This window comes from Hipposideros armiger, unplaced genomic scaffold (genome assembly GCF_001890085.2).
Source record: "Hipposideros armiger isolate ML-2016 unplaced genomic scaffold, ASM189008v1 scaffold_1, whole genome shotgun sequence".
In the NCBI taxonomy this organism is placed as follows: domain Eukaryota; kingdom Metazoa; phylum Chordata; class Mammalia; order Chiroptera; family Hipposideridae; genus Hipposideros; species Hipposideros armiger.
The window spans coordinates 6564352-6586624 of NW_017731351.1; the positions used below are offsets into that span (position 1 = coordinate 6564352).

The window sequence follows — 22273 nt, forward strand, 5'->3', positions numbered from 1 at the left end:
TGTCCAAGAAACAGACAAGTGTGTACCTTGATATTTGTAGCACAGCCATGCTCCACAATGTAAACGTCAGCTCCATCCACTGCTAAACGAGTCATAGTGTATTTCAAATCATCTGAAGCTGGACACGGCCCAGGAATACAACTCAACTAGAATGAAAAAGGATCAAACATTTCATTCTTCACCATCAGTTCATTATTTTGATACTTGTCTCCTTATTTAAATTTAAAAAAAAATACAAAATTCTGATTACATGTGCATTTTAAAAAATCAATTGAATAAATTTCACTTTTTTATAATGATAAATAAAATAATCAGCAATTAAAGTCTTACCAATTAGAAAACTAATCATAAGTATCTATGTACCTTTTTTCATTTAAAAGGACCAAGTAGTAAGTCTAAATTGACAGAATTCATATATAACTTGTTATTGAAATTCAAAAACAATAGTGAAGGTTAACTAACAAGTAAACAATGTCATTGGTTTATAAGAACTGTATAGGACTTTAAAGTTGTATGATTTTCTCATGAGTACTTCACACACACACACACACACGTCAACTGTAAATTTTATGATGATATCTAGGACAATCCACACAGATTTAATTTTGTCTGACACCTAAAACATAGACTTGGTTGTTTTAGGTCTAACATAAACATACACATCACCTACTTCCATGAACTTCTTGGGGGAAATGATAGCCCTGGGAAAAGCATGTAACTGCTCATTAGTGGCAGAGTACTCCGTACGAATACATTTCCTCCATACAAAATAGACTTTAAAAAATCTAAGATGACAGAAAGCATACCATCGGTTGCATGGCATAGCAGCCAACTGCCAAGGGACACAAGGCACTTTCTAAGGTGATAGAAATGCCCCAGGTCTTCGCTGGTGGGAATGGTCACACCGGTATACATCACATTTGTCAAAACTCAAACTCCACAACTTAAAAAGGGTGAGTTTATTGTATGTAAAGTATGCCTCAATAAAGTTGATTTAAAATTTTTTTAATGTAACATAAAAGCTTTGAGTATTAAAAAAAATAAAGAAAGGAGGAGATGTCTACAAGCATGTGTGAATTATCCATAAGAAACTCACTGTCTGACACATGGCTAAGGAACTAATTCCCTGTGGTCCGGCAATGTGTTTATAACCAGAAAAACAAATTTCATCATCAATTATAGCGGTTTCCTTTATTGTCGGTAAATAAGCATGGACTACAGGTTTTTGGACATAAAATTAAAAGTAGGATGATTTATGTTCAATTTACAGTAATAACAAATGAATATAGCTTACAAAGCAAAAGAAAAAGGAAAGACACATATAGAAAAGGAACTAGAAAGAAAAACTAAACTGCTAATGGTTATCTTTGTGTGGATAGAATTGGGGAAAGTTTTCTTCTTTGAAACTGCCATGTTTTCCAGATTTTCTGCAATGAGCATACTTCAAAATAAAAAAATTCTCCCCACCCTCAAATTGATAAGAAATAGTATTTACTGCAAAGTAACACTCTGCATGTCATATCATTGCATATGGTTTTAGGGATTACTGTCTACTTTGCAAGTCTCCTAAAGGTACTGTAAATGACCCTGAGTCGAGGTACTGCAGTACTGTGGAAAGAACCTAAGATCTGAAGTCAGGAGAGCTGGCCAATGCCCACCACTGCTAATCATATTGTAGGAGAACAGGTAGGTACATTCCAGGGGGATCTGCCAGCGAATTCATGTAAGGAATCTAAACTTCCTCTTGCTTCAGTTTCTGAATCTTCTACATAAATATACAGCCACATCCCAAAGAGTGAGTGTAATAATGCAATAAGATCGAAGTGTTACAATAAAAATGTAAGAGATAGGATATAATTTTCATAATAGCTCCATTTATTTGTGAATGCATGTTTTAATAATTACCTCATATATTATTGTAGATACAACTAAATAACAAGTAGCTACAAACTCACAAAAACAATTTTCTTAACTGAAAAAACTGATCTGCAGTGTTTACTTCTTGGCTATGTGCACTAGATTTAAAGCTGATATCTCCATCTTTCATTTTAAAAAATCCGTAAATGTCTGTAATACTGCTAACATATTTGATAACATACCTTGGATTCGCAGAACCGACGATCAATCCCATGCTGACATATTATTACTGATTTGGGTCTTTCCAGTTCATATTCCCGACACACCACATGAAAAACAAATGTCTGCCCCCACTCCAAGAGACAAGCCAGCTACAAATAAGCAGTGACAGGTTGACAAGAGTTAGCACACTAAACACATGTTCGGAGCTCAAACGCTAATCAAGAATATTAACAGAACTTGAAAGAACCCAAACACCATCTTATACCTGCAGCTACCTCATCTACTTGTTAGCCAATATCATGATTTTCTACTTTGACATCATTTATAAACTTGTGTTACTTTTCATTTGTGAATGACAAAATACATTGCCAGAATGAAAACTCATTTCAAGTGAAAAATTGAGTTTCTAAAGCAAGTACTTTTCCTCAAGGTTATATCTTTCTTCTTATATGACTAAGTGTAATCCTCGGCCTACAAAGCACCTAAAATCCTCTACCTAATAACCAACCAACTTTTGATGTGAAATTTTTGAGTATTTAATTATCATTTTGATCTACAATTTTAGAAAATCAGGCATTTGAAGATTAAAGCATTTTTGTTTAAGTAAATAGAAGCTTAAGTAACCATAATCAACTCTTCATCCAAACTCTAGTTAAAAAACCCTTAATTTTATAATCGATTAGAGTTGTTAATAAACACATTCAGCTGTGGGATACATGATATTATCCCCCTAAAATGTACATAATTTAAACTTCCGGAAAACATAAACTTCACTTTTAAAAGATACAAACAACGGCAGAAGCATTAGAAGCACCCACAGACTCATGAACCTCACAAGAAACAGCGATGCCAGGATTCCAATGCAGAAGAAAATGTTCCCTCTTCTAATAAGTGCAATTTATAAACATACGCGAGTCTAGCGATCCTAAGATTAAGAGTTGTGTCCAGTCTGGCGGGGTGAGCACGGCTTTGTTCCGGGCTCACCAGGGGAAGCTGCTTTGCTACATGCTCCAGCTTTTACTTGTTTATATAGACAGGAAACGGTGGATAATACGGAGAGGGCAGGAATGAGGCCAGTGAGCACTGAATACTTCTTTTTCACCCATTTTCATACATTCTGTGATACATTTTTTCACCCTTTTTTTAATAAAATGTCCCTTTGCAATTCCATTCATTTTCCTACTATTTCTAGAATCTTAATTTTTGCTAGCTTCCAACAATTTCTTTCAGATATACAAGGTACTTAGATTCTTTATTCACCTTCTTGTTGCTACTACCTACCTCTAAATTATGTTTTCATACTCATTCTGTAAATTTTTATTAAAATTGAGTACGTACATTTCTGCCACATTCCAGTATTTTGAAATGCCAAGATAAACATGCATATTGCCATAAATATATGGCTCAACAGCTGAAATGTTACACAGTAAAATGGCTATTCAACTCAATTTCAGTCGTTTATTTATAGAACTAAATAATCCCAAGGCCTCTGAGTCTTCTAAAGACAGCACGATGGTGAAGGGGAGGGGGAATTTATCCAAAGGCTCACAACCAGCACTCCAGACCAGGTCTGCTTACGAGTAAATTCATTTTTGTTTTTTTAACCAGTATCCGCATCACTAATAGCAGGTACAAATGACATTATCTTCCTTCAGGATGTGGCAAGTAAAGAACTAGGCTACCTAACCCTTAATACCATAAGGGCTATTTTCAAATCCTACTTAAGAACTACATAAGAAAATCAAAGTTCTTAGAAAATTATTCTATATACTGAGAAAAGAAGATTGTTTCAACAGTGGAGAACCAACTTTTAATAATATAATTTTAATAATATATATACTCTCTCTATAATATGTATGTACCATACATAATATATCTTACTTACCCTCAGTTTTTCCCAAAGAAAGTCTCAAAATCTTTAAAGTACTATGCATAACTACGAAACATTACACCCATCAGTTTTATGTGGCTCAGAAAAGTGAAACTTGTCTCTGACTCATCTATTGCCAAGAAAATTCCGAATGTCAAGAATGACATCCATTCAAAAAGCAAAGGGCTGTCTGGCCATCAGAACGCCATTAGTGGCAATGCAATGAACATTCAAACGGTCCTACAATTTCCTCTTGGGGCACCGGGTGAGTGAAGAAAAGGAAGTGAGGCGAGAGCGCTGAGAGTCATACCTGTGGTGCCGTGACCTTGGCTGTAAGGCTTCCCGCCTGCACGTCAATTAGCCAGGCGTATTCTAAGGAATCACTTCCCAGAGGAAGGCCTTCTGCTGAGAACATAGCATGTGCTCTCAGCTGGAGGCCAGACAAACTGATGTGACCTTCCCTAAGAACTTCATCCACAGGAGGTCGCTGCTGAAAACAATAACAATAGGACTGTAAGAAGCACAAGAAAATCGCATTACTATTTCTAGTTGTTTTTCTCCCTAGAGACAAACAGTAAAACATGCTCTCCGGAAAATAAGGGTCCAGGACCCACAAGCTCCTAACACATCCCTGTACCCATATGAGTGTCTGAGTTCAGCTTCTGTAGTGACGACATCCATGAGCCCAACTGAAAGCAAGGCAGCAAAGTCCTAAGAAGAATGCAGTGTCTCTGACTGGTAACGACCTTGAGGAGCAAAAAGAAACCAGTATTCTGACAGGGGAAGTAACAGACCAGTCTCCTCAAGGAAGGCAGGAATCATGAGATTAAAATATGAAAAAGGAGGAACTAATAGGGAACCAGCAAGGACCAACAGAACAGAAAATGAAGAACTGGGGAAGGGCGCCACGCTGGTGTCATCTTCCAGACAAATTTTGGGAACTGTGTAAATATAAAAAGGACTTATCTTACAGGGAATAATTATATACTCACGACTAAAAAGCAGCAATATTGCAAAGAAAGTCTCTAAGACTATACAGATGTCTTCAGAGCAAGCCTTCTCAGAGCCTCTAACACCCTGAGACGCCCGCAGGTATTCCCCAGGCTGACTGAGCATGGCAGTCTCTCAGTGCATGCGCGCTGGCCATCTCACAGGGTTAGTGTTCCCTGTTTCAACACATTTGGGGAAATGCGTTCTTAACATTTTTTAAGAATGAGGGCTAAATATCATTCATAGGGACTTCTTAAAAGGAAATTTCAAATTGTGATCACAATGTAGTTCTAGAAGCTCTTCTGATACAGTTTTCATTTTATTTTTTTATTACAATTTATTGGGGGTGACAATGGGTAGTAAAATTACATAGGTTTCAAGTGTACAATGCTATAATACATCATCTATGTATATATCACATTTATTTTTTTATTTTCATCTAAGCTGTGTGACAGTATAATTTTTTTTTAGCTCAAAAATATATGTGGCTTGTCCTAAAGCTACAGCTTACCTAGCACACCAATAAGATTATATGTTAAATTTTATTATGGCTTGCACCATGTTGTGAGATGAATGGTGTCTTCCAAAAAGGTATTTTCAAGTCCTAAGCCCGGGTATCTGTGAATGTGACCTTGTTTGGACAGGGGTCTTGACAGATGCACTCAAATTAAAGTGAGGCTATGCTGGATTAGGGTGGGCCTTAATCCAATGACTAGTGTCCTCATAACAGGAGAATAGGGACATGCATACACAGACAGATGCCATATGAAGACAGAGGCCAAGATTTGAGTGACATGTCTATAAGACAAGAAAGGCCAAGGATTGTTAGCAGCCACCAAAGCTAGAAAGAGGCAAAGCCGAATCCTCTCCAACAGCCTTCAGAGAGCACGGCCCCGCCCAAACCTATTTCAGACATCTTGGCTACAGAACTGGCAGAGAATAAATCTGTTGTTTCAAGCCACCTTGGGTGGAGCAGTTTGCTACAGTAGTCCTAGGAAACTAACACACGTCATAAGATGATCGTGAAGTAAAATGTGTGGTTTCCTAGGTCAAACACAATAATCCGTCACTTTGGATCCTTAACCTTGAAGCCCTGACTAATGCCGCCAGGAATAAACACCTATAGTGAGCGACCCAAGACTGACCCTGGGGGACAGTCAGTGTGAAGCCTCCCACCAGGAAAAAACAGTAGGCAGTGTGGAGACCAAAGAAGAGATGATTTCCTGGCAACAGTCCCGCCAGCACTACTAAACGTGAGTGAGTTACGGAGGTAAGAAATTCCAGGAGAACACATGGAGTGCTGTTGTCTTCAGGACCAACAGTCTAGGAAACCCCGTGTCACCAGTGCCTCCATGACAGCCGTGATACCTCCACTCCACAAAGTCCTTCTCTAATCACCAAACAAATAGGACTTTATACTTCAGTCTGTACAAATCTGTACAAATCAATGATTATAGTCCATGAGAACTCTCATAATGAGCTCAATAAAATGCTTCTATATCTAGTAAAGTGTCATGCAGTGGTTAAAATAAAAGTTACAGTGCCACCAGGTACTCATAAGAAATCAGATATTCATCTGAGATTCTCAGAATTCAGCCATAAGGAGATATTTCCCTTTCACCTTTACTGATTTCCTTAATAGATTAAAAAAAGAAGACAGGCTTCCTCTCTACAAACTCGCCTCCCAAAATAGAGAACAACAAATTCTAATGATGTACTAATTAGAGACAGGAAGACAGGAGCTATTGATATTTTTAAGGTTTCTATGGCAAGTTAAAATAAAAGTGTTAACACAGGTGAGATCTTTGTGAGAGAACAGTATTGCATCGGGATTCCAGTGGCAGTGACGTGGTGAAATGACACAGAACCAGGCACACACAGTGCGCCTATGTCAACTTCCTGGTTTGGACACTGTATTTATGCAAAAGACCAACATGGGGAAAACTGGGTGAAGGGGACACAGGGCCTCTCTGTTCTAACTTTGCAACTTCCTGTGCATCTATTATTATTTTGAAATAAAAGCTTAAAAAAGGAAACAGTTTACCGCAAAACAAGCATATATCAAGTGTTAAGTTTCAGCTACTATAATCTCAGCTATGTGAAATAAATATATATGTATGTATATACATGAGAAAGTAAATTAAAATTCTATGTAGAAAAATATAATCAGTTATGGCAAAAGAGTGAAAAAGGGGGTGTGCTGTTTTAAGTAAGATGACCAATACTGCATAGAACCCATAGTAAGTTACCACCCATTGATGATTCATCCCCCCATTTATAATTTTACTTTGTATTAAAATCCAGATCTATTTCTAAAGCACACAACTTGCCTAAAGTAAGGAAGAGCCCTATAGCAGTGGCAGATGCTATGAGAAGCCATCTGGCATTGATCTCTAATGATAAAGTGACAATCTATTCAGGAATGTGAATTAGTCCCATCTCTGATGAATATCATGGGTTCTCTCCCAAAAAGGCCCCCGAGATACCTTGAAAGAATTAACAAGTATCTTGCAACTATGTCAGATGAAAAGAATAAATCACTGAGCATGTAGATATGGATGTTTTGAAAATTTATGGCACTGGTTAGTATTAATACTTAGGTTGTGATTTTTAGCAGAATCTATCAACATTTTATACATTTTTTTCCCTTCCATAAATTAATGAGAAAGTTATAAAGTACTTCTTTCCAATTCTAAAAACAGTAAGATATAAAATATAATTGTTTGGGATCACATAAGTAGGGGCCAGCAGAAAGAAAAAGAAAACTGAGATTCTTGAAAAACTGTCATACATTTATCCACACATACAAAACTTCTTAGTGTGGTTAAAATGAAAGCCTCTAGTTTACAGAGCTGTCTATTCCATACACAGCAGCTGCCACATGGTTTGGGCCCATAGCGAGTAACAGTAAGTCTCCGTCTCTGCCGCACCTCGCTCTCACATTACCTGATAGTTATCACTGACGAACACACTCACAGGTGACAGGACAAGCTGCAGCATGGTCTCCCTAAATCCTTTTTTCATTTCAAAACACAGTCTTTCCAAGAAAGCTGTGGGGCACTCAGGACCATCAGCAGTTCCGTGCTAAAGTCAAACAAAACACCATCATCATGACATGGAAAAAGTGAAGATCAAGGAAAGGGCAGGAAAATAAACATTACATTTGTATAATTAAGACATTTTTAAAAGGAGAAACAGTGCTTTCTGACAAACAGAACTATTCTGACCCCAGTAAGGACATTAGGTCCACCGAGCAGCAGCGGTGACTTCTCTGCTGTGCAGCCCTAGGTCCATGACATGGAAGGAGCCAGCGTGCTGCAGAAAGCTCAGGGCCACCCCCTCCCTATCTGGCCCTGGGTTCTGTGGGAATACAATCTTGTTCCAAGTCAGCCCTGACAGGCCGGAGGCTCATCCTTAGAGTGAGCCAGGGTTCTGTGCTGGACCGAAACTGCGACACTATTCAACCTCCAAGGCCAAGCCTGAATGCTGATTTTGTAGTAGGTCCACCATAAGACCCCACACTGGTCTGGAGTTGGAGAAAAAGGCTAGGAAAATGTAAAGTCCCAAAACATCCATCTGTCTAATTATAAACTGAACAACTCAATGCCATGACAAAATGTTCTAAAATAACACAGAAAAGCAAAGAAGCAGCTAAAGTGAAAGGAGAAAAACAGAAAAGAAAATGATCAATGATCAAGTTAATCACATTATGAAGAAATGAACTAGCTTTACAGAGATATAAAAGGATAAAAGTTTTCAAATCTGAATCTTTTTTATAAGTGTGTGCTTGTGTGTGTGTACACACACACACACACACACACACACACACACACACACAGCGTTTCCTATGCTGGGTGAATTTCACAATGTACTCCAGACTATTTTGATAGGTGAACACTTACAACAGGAAGACGCCCATGAACTTTGTACAAATTCACAAGTACAGTGATATCCCAAGGACGCAAGGTAAGCGGATGAATCGACTTGGCTGAGCTTTCATTTTCCTTTTTGTCATTTTCCATTCCGACAGCAGTCCACCCAGAACTGGATGATGTTGACAGTGACAGAACAGGACTTGAAATAACCTCTTCAAAATCCATATACATGTCATCTTCCCCAAAGTAGTTTTCCTATGAAGATTATGAACAAATTGCTATCAGAAGAGATATGTAACAAACACTTCTCACCTTGGGTCTCAAAATCTGGAAACTAAGCATGTCCCTAACTACCCTATTTTAAGATATTAAAAGCATCAGTTCTGTTTCCTTAAAATGAAAAAAAGATACATATATTTAACATATAGACTTACTTGACTGCTTAGCAAATAAATATTCTGTAGCAAAAAACACCAAAAGTTATAGAAGGTTAGAGTAAAGCTTCATGTTAAAACCACCTCCAATTACAGCAGAAATGTGCAATCTAGGTCCTGGGAGAAGCCTTTGAGGGTTTGTAAGGGTCAGCGGTTTTCAATCTGTGCTTCCCAGAGTGCTGAGGCAGTGACACCCGGAGCCACCTTTTGGGGGAAGCAGATCAATTCGTTGAAAATCAATTTCACTAAATCCAATTAGCTAAATACTACAATTCATATATTCCAGTTGGAATATTTATCAGGAATGTTTCAATAACTTTAATAAGAATGTCCAATTTTGGTTATTGATGACAAAAACATGTTATAAACAGTTAACCAAAATTTCTTTTCACATAGTTCATCCTGGTTTCCTGCACATTAGTGTTTCAATTACTAATATTCTGGTTTCCTTGCATCAGAACTTATTTTTAATTGAAATACCTTTTTTCTTCCCATTGATTCTGAATTTAAATTTTGCTTATTTGATCTATCAGTAGTAATCAAAAATTATTAAAATATTCTTGTTGACACGGTTAACTGTATTTGTTCATTATTAGAACCAATTCAGTATTTTGGTAAATTCTGCATTTTGGCTATTGACACATTTTCTGGCTCAGATTCCGGATATCAGATCAATTACTCTCTTTTCACAGGAAGAGATGTTAAAAGGCTTCAGGCTATTCAAGTCCCAGGTCTACTGACTCACAGAACCAGTGCTTTGTCCTCTCTTCTCTACTTTCACTTGCTAAATAATTATTTATTTATTTATAATTATTTATATATATATATAATTATATATATATAATTATTTATATCTACTATTATTTCTAAATAATACAGGTCCTACTCAGAACCTGTAGGACATCTTGATAACTGTTCATATTATATAACTTTGAAGCATGGACAAATTCAAGCACAAATATAAAGGTGAATAAACACTGGTTTTTATCCTAAATTCCAATATTAAATCTTTAAAACTAAAAGTAATTGTCTAATTGATTTCAATCAACATTAAAAACTTCGAAGTATTTGGAACAATTCTCCCTTCGATCATGTGTTTAAATCCACCTGCCGCTCCTGGAGACAGGTGCAGGAGGTCTGGAGCTGACACAGGTGGGAAGCGGGCGAGTTCCATTGTGATTTTACCTGCAAACCGCCTCCAGGCCCATCATCTCTGCCCCATCCCCATCCACACAACTGATGTGGGTATCAAGGTTCATGGTTCACATTATTAGCTTTCAACATGCTAAGAGTTAACCAACAAATCATTACAAATAAATTATACTTACTTTAGCTAATTTTTAATAATCCTAGCTTACCAATTTCTTATTTTTTAAATATTCCCTTTGTAGTCTCTTACAGTCACTTACAATTTCAAATCTTTAAAAAAAATGAGATTCCTGTAGATTATTACAATTAAAAGAAAAATATTCTCTTGGGCCTAATGTTTAATTTGTTACTAAAACAATCTCCACTTAATTATCTGAAACAGAAATAATTTATAAGAAATTCTTTAGGGAACACTGAATCCCCAAAATAGTAGAGGACATTTGCTAATTTTTATTAAATGTGTCAATGACTGTTTTTAAGGAATTATAAAACGTTAGGAGTTTTTTATGAGTTAACACATTTGTACCTATTGAATATTAGCAACAAAATGTACTTCTAAAATATTAATGCCTTTGAAAAACTAGCCTAACATTAAATGTTTAATGTTGGATATCTGATTTAAATTTTTTTAATATGTAAATTCTATCTGTAAGGGTTAATTTCTTAAGGATTCACAAAAAGAAAAAAAAAAAAGGATGACCAAAGTACAAGGCAAGTAGAAATGTGTTATGGAAAATTTTTATGGTATTTTAAGATTAATAAATGTACACACATATTTACAAATACAAATAAAATTTCCATTTCCATTTTATGGTGTGGCATACAAAATTAAACTATCTTTAAAATAAATTCCAAACAACCCTAGGAGATGGAGGAGGAGAAAGAAGAGGGAGAGAAGTCAGGCAAAGAGGAGAAAAACAAGAGAAGGAAAGAAAACAAAGAAACTTAGAGTTACATACATTCCTATTAAAAGGAAGCACAGAGGGGGAAAGGAAGCATAGAGTTCATCAATCTAGAAAATTATTTTGCCTCTCATGCTTTAGATATATATTTTATAACATATGTCAAAACTTAAATTTTTTTTTATTTAGCAGACACTTTATAGAAGTTCTGAGTTAATTTGATGAATGCAAATACTAATACAGTCTCCAGTGCAACAACTTTTGACACCACTAATATACTGTTACAAAATCCTTAATGCATAGAAAAGTCTGCATCAAAACATAATAAGCTGTCAACAGAGGTTACAGCTATGGAGTAGAATTTATAAAAAAGTCTAAAATAAAGGTATATACTTCTTCTCTGTATTCTTTGTTACAGTCCTCTTGTTTTTGATGAATATGTATTACTATGGAATTTTTAAAATAAAAAATTGAGGTTTGATGTATATATGATAAGGCAAAATCCAGAGTTAATACCTCTGTAGTAGCATTCAAAATTGATATTGTACCAATGTAACCACCCTTACCTGCTAACTAAATCATTACTTGTATTTATATTAAAATATACAGTTGATCCTTGAACAACATGCACAGTCAAAAAAAATCCATGTAGAATTTTCACACCCCAAAAACTTAATGACAGTCATCCCTCAGTATTTCGGAGACTGATTCCTGGACAGCCCCCATGCCCACGGATACCGTAACTCCTGGATGCGCAAGTCCCTTACATAAAACGGCACAGAACAATGCATACAGTCGGCCCTGAATCTACAGGTTCCCAACCGCAAATCAAAAATACTGTTTTCAATCCCTGGTCAAACTGAATCTGTGGATGTGGAAACCTACAGAGGATCAATTGCATATTTATTGAAAAAAATCTATATAAGTGGACCCATGCTGTTCAAACCCATGTTGTTCAAGGGCCAACTGTAATTCAGCCTCTTCAGGGAAACTACAACTTAAAAAATGCCTTTTAGATTCTTATAGTTATTCACATGCAATCCCAAGAAAATAAGATATTAAAAGAAATACGTGAAAAATATTTTAGGTCAAACAATGCCCTCCTCCCCACACCCCCACACCCCCACACACAAAAAAGTGCTGTTTCCTCTCTTGAATCTGAAGAATTACTTCTTCAGGAACCTCTCCTAACATCATACAGAAACTGTAGATTTCCACAAATATTGAACGCATTTTTCCTTGCATCTTTTATCTAGAATGACATCCTCTGATGCTTTATGTAGTAGTTTTTAGTGAACAGAGTAACTCCAATACTGAGATGTTAGGTACCTTCCAAACCCATTCACCTAGCACTTCTTCAGAGTCTGCTAGAAAACTTTGATGGTCCTCCCGTGACCAGGGATGACTATCCGAGACCCTTCCCAGAATTCATTACTCCTGTCACCGAACATCACAGGATTCCTTGTTAGCTCAGCATTCAGTAGCCACACCTCTGCAGGTGTGAAAATGCAAAAGGAAGCACATAAATAAGCACTGATGGAACTAGATTCACACAAGTAACTTGTAACTGCTGTAACTGTCAATGTTTGGACAACAGTACAGTGAAACCTAAAGCAAATGAATTTGCAAAATCCTGGAAAAATTCAAAATTTCATGAAGTTGCTGAAAGTGACATTGGATAACAACTCAAATCACAGTAAAGCTCTCAGTGATAAGTGAGGATCTGGAAGGCTTAGAGCAGTGACCTACAGAGAAGTCAACAAGAATCACTGATGGCTTGCTGGGGACTTTTTAAAAGTATGAGTCGAACCTCAAAAGAATAAGAGTGACGTCTAGGAAACTGATGAAGTCCTCAAACATTATTCTTAAAATAGCCTCTCTTCACACTCATGCTACAACACCAGCCTTTAAGTGCCCTCATACTGTGCAATCATACAGTCGGTGGGAAATTACACCAAAGGGATCAACGCTTGATTCCACCTTGCTCAAAGTAGTGCCTATTTCTTCAAAACCTAAATTTCTCATACTTTGAAATAAACTTTTCATATATTTACTTCAATTTTTAAGATCGAGCTCCAAACAAATCTTTCATTATTTACTGTAAACTAAAGTCTGTTTTTAATGGATTCACTTGAAGAAGACTTTATCTGGCACCAATTATCCTCAGATAACAAGATTCTCTTATATTTCTATTTCTGCATTAATTACAATGTGTTCAAGTTTGTCCACATGTGTCTATCCTGCTTTACCCCTCTAGCTTATCTCCCTGAGGATAGATGCTATGTCACCTCTATCCCTAACAACTAGCATAATTCCTAGAACACATTTAATGCAAAATAATAATAATAATAATTGCTAAACTGAGGAATACACTATTTTTTTTAATTAAATTCATTGGGGTGACAATGGTCAGTAAAATTACATTGGCTTCAAGTGTACAAAGGAGTACACTATTTTTAATAAATAATTTTGTAATTGAGTCTGATACTACAAGTCTAACCAACCCAACACGTACTCAACATTTTAAATTGTCCAACTGGCTATTGTAAATGGTCTCAATTTCAATTAGATATTCAGTGCTTTACCTACGTTTCAAAATATGGAAGTTCTTTTTCAAATCATACCTTTATACACAAAAAGGCATTTAGCAGCGGTCCGTAGAGAGTTATCTGAGAATCTGGGGACAGTTCCATTTCCACATGAAGTTTGTCAGGGGGAAGCTCTGAGGGGTCGACAGGCGGCCGGGAAGAAGTGGACGGTGAAGAGACAGCTCTGTCTGCTGTTTTCTGGGACGGTCGTAACACAGATAGCATCGTCTCTTCCATTTCTGACACTGGAATAAATCGGGCAAAACAATGTCTGGCGAGGGAGGAAAGTACCTCTTAGGGGCTCTGTTGTTTTTTTTTTTTAATTTGAGTGGTTAGTTTTGACTACCCAACTTCCATGACTAGTCCATTTTATCATTTTCATATCAAATGGAAATTATTTTTTTAAAGAATAGCTGTAACAAATAAAGAAGTCAACGTTCTTGAAAAAAGAGTACTGAATAGCAGAACTGATTTATAGCATGTGAGATCTTATCATCCAAAGCAGTTGACTCTTCTCTCCTTTTTATCAAATACTTGGCTAGAAGTCCTTCAAGGAACTACTATATGTACTAAGAAATTCTATTTGCAAAGATGAAAATAACTAACCTTGATATACACCTATAGCATATAATGAAAACGAACCTGAAAGACTAATGATTAAGAATGCAAAATAGAACAGACTTCATTGAAATATATGTAGAAATACATAAATCAGACTGCACAGAATCAGTGAAAAGTTCCTGTTAACACAGCCAACATTCTCATCAAGACCTTGCAATATAAATCTGGGTCACAGTTGAGACTTTAACTGTACTTGGGCATTAAAGTATAGTTATTTTCATAGAAACAGCTATTCAAATACAGTGTGATGTTATCAAGTTGCATACATAACACCAATTATATAACCTATTCTTTAAAACTTAACTCACTGGAAAAATACAAAGAAAATATCACTTGACTCTGATTCTGTTTGGACCCCCATAATAAGGCACATAAGCTTCAGGCTAACTAGGATATCACAGTTGTCAAATGCATAAAAAAACGAACATTTCACAAAATAAGTGCTTTAAATCTATAGATTCACATACACCTTGTTTGATATTTCAGCTCTGCTGCTTCTGGCTTGGAGACTTGAGAAAATTACATAATTCCCTTCTCTGAGCATATTTCCTCAACCCTCCAATGATAATAATAATAATGATAATATCCATCACACTGAGTTATTGTAAGGACTGAATGAGATCATGTGAGCCAGGAAACAGCTTGGCCTAGTATTTGATACATAGGTAAATGCTCAATAAAAGTTAGCTATAATTATAGCAAAATTCTTAAAAGATTTTATATGTATACAATTATATCAAAATAGATGCATTTCCAAATTTTTAAAATTTCTTTCTTGTATCTTTGATGATTACCAATCATAACACCAGGTGTTTCAAAGTACAAATTTAAAAAAATACTTACATGATTGTTTTAGCTGTTCATCTGCTTTTTGTGGATAAATTGGATGCCATGTGTAATCAATTGTAAGCGTGACACTTGGGACAGTCCAGCATTCAACCCAACCAGCTCTTTGAAGAGTAAAAACAAAGTTTCTAGTCAGGTACTTATTCCTCTAATTATATACAAACACCTGGTACAGATAATCAAATTTATTATTATTCTTTTAAAAAATAGTTTCTTTAAACAAAATACTTAGATCAATAATTTTATGCACTCACTTTTCTTGAGTAATGTTCCGCCATTTTGGTTTCACTGTTTTGTGGCCACTTTGACACTCAGCAGGAATACCAGTATCACGAGTCATTTTATTTGGGTGGCAATTCTTTACCAGCATAAATAATGAATATTTACTAGGGTGGCAATCTGGTAGAAACAAATGAAGATCAACATCTTCTCCCTAAAAAATAATTTATAATGACCCAAAGTAATAAAATAAGTACATAAACATGTTAGGTTACTATTACAGCCAAACCTCTCTATAATAATGTTGAGAATCAATTCAAAAGAAATGAAACAGAAATTCCAAAAAGCAGAATTTAAATTGAACAGTGAGGTAAATAACTAGAATAAGATTTTGTATCAATTAAAATTAAATTCTGATTAGAAAGTCCAGAAAAACAGTAAAAGAAATCAGGAAAATAAATAGTATAGTTTCCACAAAACAGTGAGGAGATTATCTCTGGATCCCTGGATATGTCACATGTAACTCAGTAAAAAAAAAAAAAAATCATGTCACATAAGCTCAGGTAGAATTTGTTCTGTATTTTTATGACTTTCAAAAATATGATTGTAGGGCCGGCAGAGTGGCACGTTAGTTAGGAGTTGGCTTGGGACGCCAGCTCTGAGCAGCAGGGCCCCGGTTCAGATCCCACATGAAGGCCAGTGACGCTGCGCCCTCTACAGCTAAGATGGTGAACAAAAGCTCGACCTGGAGCTGGGCTGCCGTGAGTCGCCGGTGACAGCGTAGGCTGCAGTGGGGCTGGCCTACAGAGGGCGTGAGCTTTCGTGAGCTGCCGTGAGCCGCCATCCAGTGGCCAGCAAGCAACTGCCTCACTCGGGAAAAGTGCAATGATAATACCAACATGGACCAGTGAAGCAACGTCCTCCACAACTAAACTGAAGAACAAAAAAGACAGCAACTTGTCTGTTCCCCTTCCCCGATTCCCCAATAAAATCTTAAAAAAAAAAAAAAATGATTGTATCTTAATTCTATAGTAAGTCTTGGTTCCTCAACTGGCTTTGAAAACTCTGAGTTAGCACATCACAGGGTCTTCATTCAGCCTAACTGTTTTCCTTGTAGACCCCCTAATCTTTGTTCATCCCATGCCTGCTTCTGAACAGGCAGCACAGCAGAGTGGTTAAAAGAGCAGAGCCCAAAGCTGTATGGCCTGGGTTCAAATTCCAAGTCGCTACTCAACTCGGCTCCTCAGCTTCCTGTTCATAAATGCAGGTGGAAACATCTGGCTCAAGAGGGTCGCCCTGGGAGTTAAATGAGGGGCTGCAGCCAAGGCACTGGGAATAGTGGCCACATACAAAACGCTTAACAGCTGTCAGCTGCTCTTATCATTACTGTTGCTAGTTTTCTCCACCATAACCTCCATCCATACTACAACTACCACTGACTGCCCACACCCTAAAATTAGGTGTTGCACAAGATTTGCAATTCATAACAGCCGGCTTTCAGATAAAAGGAAGAAAGGTATTTGTTGTTATTCCTTGAATTCCTGGTTACAATTAGGAATGAAATATAGGGAAATGTAAAATCTAGTTCATAGACACAGTCAACACTAGAGCTAGAGGGTGTTCTTAAAAAAACATACAGATACAGAGGTTAGAAATGAGCTCTAAGAAAATAATATGGGGGAGGGGGGTTGTCACTTCGAGGGGTAAAAATTATAACTATTGCACTGTGTTGTACAGCTGAAACTAATTCTAAAAAATGTGTATTTCATAATAAAAAATAATTTAATAAAAAAAAAGAAAGAAAATAATAAACTCAGGGCACTGTTTTATTGCCCAACTCCTAAGGGGAAGTTGGCAACTTCGGGGAATGGCAGAACATTATAGTTACCTAAGAACAGAAACAACAGCACTTCTGTGACACTCAAGTTAGTGAACAATGGAGGAAATACTTCAGGGTGGCAACAGAACAGGCCAGGGGAGTAAAGTGAAGCTTCGTGACTCACACACTGATAAGCCTGTGGAATATACAACACGTATACGTACCCTGAGGGAGAACTTGGTGTTACATGTAGCTGGAACAAAGTCAGTAAAAGGCAAAGAGAAATCAATATTTAGTGTTTCCCCACAGGCTGCCAGATACACTACAGAAAAAAAGAAGAACAAAGAAAATTTACTTTTAACTTCAATAAATAAAAATCATAAATAAAAACTGCCTTAAATACACACCTAAGCAAAATTAAATTTAAAACTATTAACTCAGTCTAATCTCACAAGATAATAGAAAAAAGATCAATTGCAGTATCTATTAAAACTACGGTATCAATACCAATCTTCTTTATTGGTATTTATCTTAATAAACTCAATACTTAACCTAATTTTTAAAGTTCTTACCATTTTCCTGTTGTTTAGTGGAACAGTCAATCCAGTTGTGTTGATTAGCAGCCCAAATCATTTCAAATTGATGAAACATGATTTTAAAATTCCATGTATATGGAACAAATGAAAAAATGTCTGGAGCACTATCACTAGACCAGTCTTGAATTAAATCTAAAATTATTGGGGTGAGAGACAGAAGTGAAAATGAATTGAAATTCAGAAAACAAACTGTAAAGATTTAACACCAGTCAAAAATAAATTTTTCTTTTGTAACTAAAAAGAACTTTTATATTAAAATGTTAAAAGGTGATTAAGATATAGCTAAATGACTTAACAGCAAATAGATGTTTACTTACTAATCGCAGTTCCAAATAAGAAAAAAATTATGTATTTCATGAAAACAACCAAAGTGTCCTTCAAAAGATGATTGGATAAAGAAGTTGTGGTACATATACACGATGGAATACTATTCTGCCATAAGAAAAGATGAAATAGTGCCATTGCGACAACATGGATGGATCCTGAGGTTATCATGCTAAGCAAAATAAGTCAGACAGAAAAAGCCAAGGACCATATGAGTTCACTGATATGTGGGATGTAAAACTGAAAGCAACAAAGGAACAAGACAAACAATGTCTTTCTATAGTCATATCCTAGAGGTGCTCATCAAGCTTGTCTGTGTGTACTCATAGCCCAGAGCACAGTGCTATGCACGTGTAATTAACAGAACTTTGTACATGTAAGAGAGAGGAACCACCAGAAGCAGTATTGCCAATCCCCGACTCTGACACAGGACAAGCCTGGGTTGAAATTCTGGCTGTATCATCTTACTAGCTATGTGATCTTGAACAAATGACTCCAAAGCTACTGGTTTTCTCTTTCACAAAATGGGGGCAACTTCACACATTTATTGTGATGATATATGTGAGATATATGTTTGAGATGATATATGTGAAGTTTTAGCTCAGTAACAACAGGTAGGCACGCCACAAATGGTAGCATTTATTAGTAAAGATATTCTAAGGAAAATAATAGGTAAAAATAATTAAATATTTAAAGTAGTCTTTGAATTTTAAAGGAAAACTTTATACTGAAGATATTAGATTCAATAATGAAATCAGAAGTCAAATCTGACATAATATATGAACTCATTTAAAATTTAGCAGCAATGTACAGAAGCTTGTGCAATAGATTACAGAGACATTTCTCTTAATAAAATGGCAAAATGATACATTTACTATCAAATATCATAATTTACATATTAATAAGATGTAGAGTTTTCCTATCTCAACAATAAAAGGCATATGGCTATTTACCTGTTCTATGACTAGAGAAAGGAAAAGTCTGCTTATCAATTTTATTTTAAGTATGTTTTTGTTTCATTTAGCAAGCAATCACAGTGGCTCACCATACCTTACAGTATCTACACTTCTTGTAACCCCGTGCCTCTGCACGCCACCCTACCGAACCAATCAGCTCCACCCCTACTTGTGAACTTGATTCTTTAGCACAATGTCTAGCCCTTGGGAGGTGCCCCAAATTCATCTCTGGAATTAACCAACTCCACAATGCAAATTCATCCTTCATCAAGCTGATTTCTCACTTTTCTCACTCTCTCATAAACATTTTTGGTTCTGCACTTTTACTCAAACCACTCATCCTATCTAAAAAAATACACTCTTAGGTATCCTCTCTGCTGAAGGAAAACTCAGCCATCTTTAACAATGACATTATTCTAAGGGCATATAGGGTCTATAGTCAAAAATCTGTTTCTAAGTGTCTCTTCCACTTACTAATAGTTTCATGACTCTGCCCAAGTCATGGAACGTATCTGTGCTTCACGTCCCTCCTTGTTCACTCAGGGAGAGCAGTAACAGCCAAACCTTTTCAGAGCTGCTGTGAAAATACATAAGTGAACATGCTTTGGAATGTTCTACAGAAACACACTACGGGAATCTTAGTATTACTCAGCTATTTACAAAGACCACTTCAGATCTTAATGCTGTCCCTACTTTCTCTGATCACCTTCAGATCCTAGGGATTGCCTCTGTATTTGTGTCTTACACACATGCATGTTATCTTCACAATTCGCACTTGCACGCAAATCTATGTCTACACTATTCGCAGTTTCATTTGTCTAAATCTGGTGCATGTGCCGATGTACTTGAGACTGACAAATAACATAAAACAAGGAACGTGGGCTGTGATCAGGGTTCATAGTTATTTTGAATCATTTATCTATAAGAAACTTTCAACTTACACTGATTGTATTTATCAACTTTACACTGCTACTAATTTATTTTTTTTAAAAGATTGAGATATAGTTGCTAGTAAACACTAATTCAAATAATGTACTAATCATCTCAGGAAAGCAATGTAATTTTATAAAGTTATTAGCCAATTTCTATTTTAACAAGTCTTAGCTGTTTCTTCACTATCTTATCTGAAATTTCAACATAGTCTGCAGTAAATTTCCCTACCAGCTTATACAATATCTTTACGAATAAATATTAAAAATTATGGTAACAAAATATTTTTACTAGGAGCCTCAACAACCATTTCTCATATGGATTTCCCTTTAAACCAAAAGCTGCTCATTACCAGATGGTCTTATCAAATAGTCTGATTGTAAAAAGGAAGCATGTTCTTGATGACTGCCTTATTCTTTTTCAGACAACAAATTTTAAAAGTTATTAAGATGGCAATCTAAAAGTTAGTCTGCAAAAACTCATCTGCAGCTCACTTTATAATTAACTTGTTAAGCAAACACCCTCTAAAATGTCAGTCATTTGGCACTGGGGCTGAGCAGTACTGTTACACTATTTCCTTCTACCTCTTATCAGAGTAAATCTACATCAACTTCGTTATTTCCAGGACAGACTTCACTTCTGCCTTTATTTTCCAGTTTCCATTCCTGAGGCTCTGTATTATATTTATCAAGAAGCAATTTTTGTCCCACACTGAAATCTCTTAACAATGATTTTATCTCACTAATAATTGGCATGAGATTGGCTACTGAGGAATATTAGGCATTCCCTCATACCAGGTCAATAACTTATCTTCTGCAGAATTCTGTCAATAAAGATAAAATTGAGAAAAGAGAAAAGCAATTCACATACTATGGCCAAGTATGTTTTCTCCAAGGTTAAATTAATATTGTTCTCAAATAGTCACCCTTTTTAAAGAATAAGTAAGTTTTTAAAGGACTCCAGAAAGAAATAGAAGTAATATGATTAAATGTTACAGCTGTTAAATCTGGGAGATGAGAAGTTTTTTATCTTTCTATGTTTTTTAAATATCTCCAAATAAATTTTAGACAAAAATACACAGCCAAAAAAGTGAATTTCAATTAGGTATAAGCATAAAGATTAGAGTCAGAGAAAGAAAATAATTTAGGGAAAAACAAGGTTGTAATTTAGGAAATATGTATTTGGCTGTTTTAAAGTAACTAATGCAATATTCAGTCTAAATGGAAATGCGACTACAAAATAAAATATTTTAAATTCTGAGAAATTTATACTTCTACTCCAATTATTCTTAACACTGCTAGAGTCTGAAAACGTGAAATGTCTGGGGGATAACAATGTAAAGGATTAAATGCTTGAAAACAGGAATGTATTTTAAAAGATTATTAAGTTAAAAATATAAAATCTTATGTGAGAGGGAAAAGGGTGCTGTCGAAGAAGCTCCTCTGTAACAGATTCTTGAGCCAGAATACTTGGGTTAAAATCCGAGCTTGAACAACCTGTTGGTCATGTGGCCCTGGACCAACTGCTCGACCAGTCGAACTCACTTTCCTCATCGGTAAAGCAAGGTAATGATAACAACATTGATGTCAAAGAATTATGATGAGGAGTCAATGATTTCACATGCGCAAACTGCTTAGAACAAACAGAACACACACTGTAAGTTTTAGCTATTTGCTGTTCATAAATCTGAACTGAGTAGTACTTATTCAGTGTTTAACTTCACAGACAAAAGTTTAACCTACTGGGGACTCTCACAATTTCTACTACTGGACCCCAGATTCAAGCCTTGGAGAATTCTGTAACTCCAAGAACACAGAAGCACTCTCTCTAGTCCCCAAGATAAGGCTCCCAATCAAAGCAGAAAACATACAAGACATATGATTGAACATATTGTAGTAATGACATTGTAACAGGCCAAAGTTCTAACAGCAGCAAAATGAGGGTGGAAGCTGGTATCCCTACTTCACAGATAAGGAAATTGAGGCTTAAACAATCAGGCAATTTGGCCAACATCATATTGCTAGTAAGCAATGTCCAGACAAGGCTCTCCAGGAATACCGTACTCTCCACTCTAC

General features: G+C 36.1%; 1 protein-coding gene across 9 annotated transcripts in view; it reads right to left on the reverse strand.

The window, feature by feature from the left end:
- The window catches only part of BLTP1 (bridge-like lipid transfer protein family member 1), a 169084-nt gene that overhangs the window by 99656 nt on the left and 47155 nt on the right, over nucleotides 1-22273 (reverse strand). For 8 of the 9 annotated variants that reach the window (XM_019667803.1, XM_019668173.1, XM_019668251.1 and 5 more), the window contains exons 16-25: nucleotides 17965-18120; nucleotides 17617-17714; nucleotides 15609-15787; nucleotides 15352-15458; nucleotides 13924-14132; nucleotides 8842-9069; nucleotides 7886-8023; nucleotides 4260-4439; nucleotides 2100-2228; nucleotides 27-146 (exon numbers count right to left, since the gene is read on the reverse strand). In XM_019667803.1, the coding sequence (XP_019523348.1) occupies nucleotides 27-146; nucleotides 2100-2228; nucleotides 4260-4439; nucleotides 7886-8023; nucleotides 8842-9069; nucleotides 13924-14132; nucleotides 15352-15458; nucleotides 15609-15787; nucleotides 17617-17714; nucleotides 17965-18120 (1544 nt within the window). The remainder of the gene's footprint in view (nucleotides 1-26; nucleotides 147-2099; nucleotides 2229-4259; nucleotides 4440-7885; nucleotides 8024-8841; nucleotides 9070-13923; nucleotides 14133-15351; nucleotides 15459-15608; nucleotides 15788-17616; nucleotides 17715-17964; nucleotides 18121-22273) is intronic. The other variant, XM_019667736.1, reaches the window with a different exon arrangement.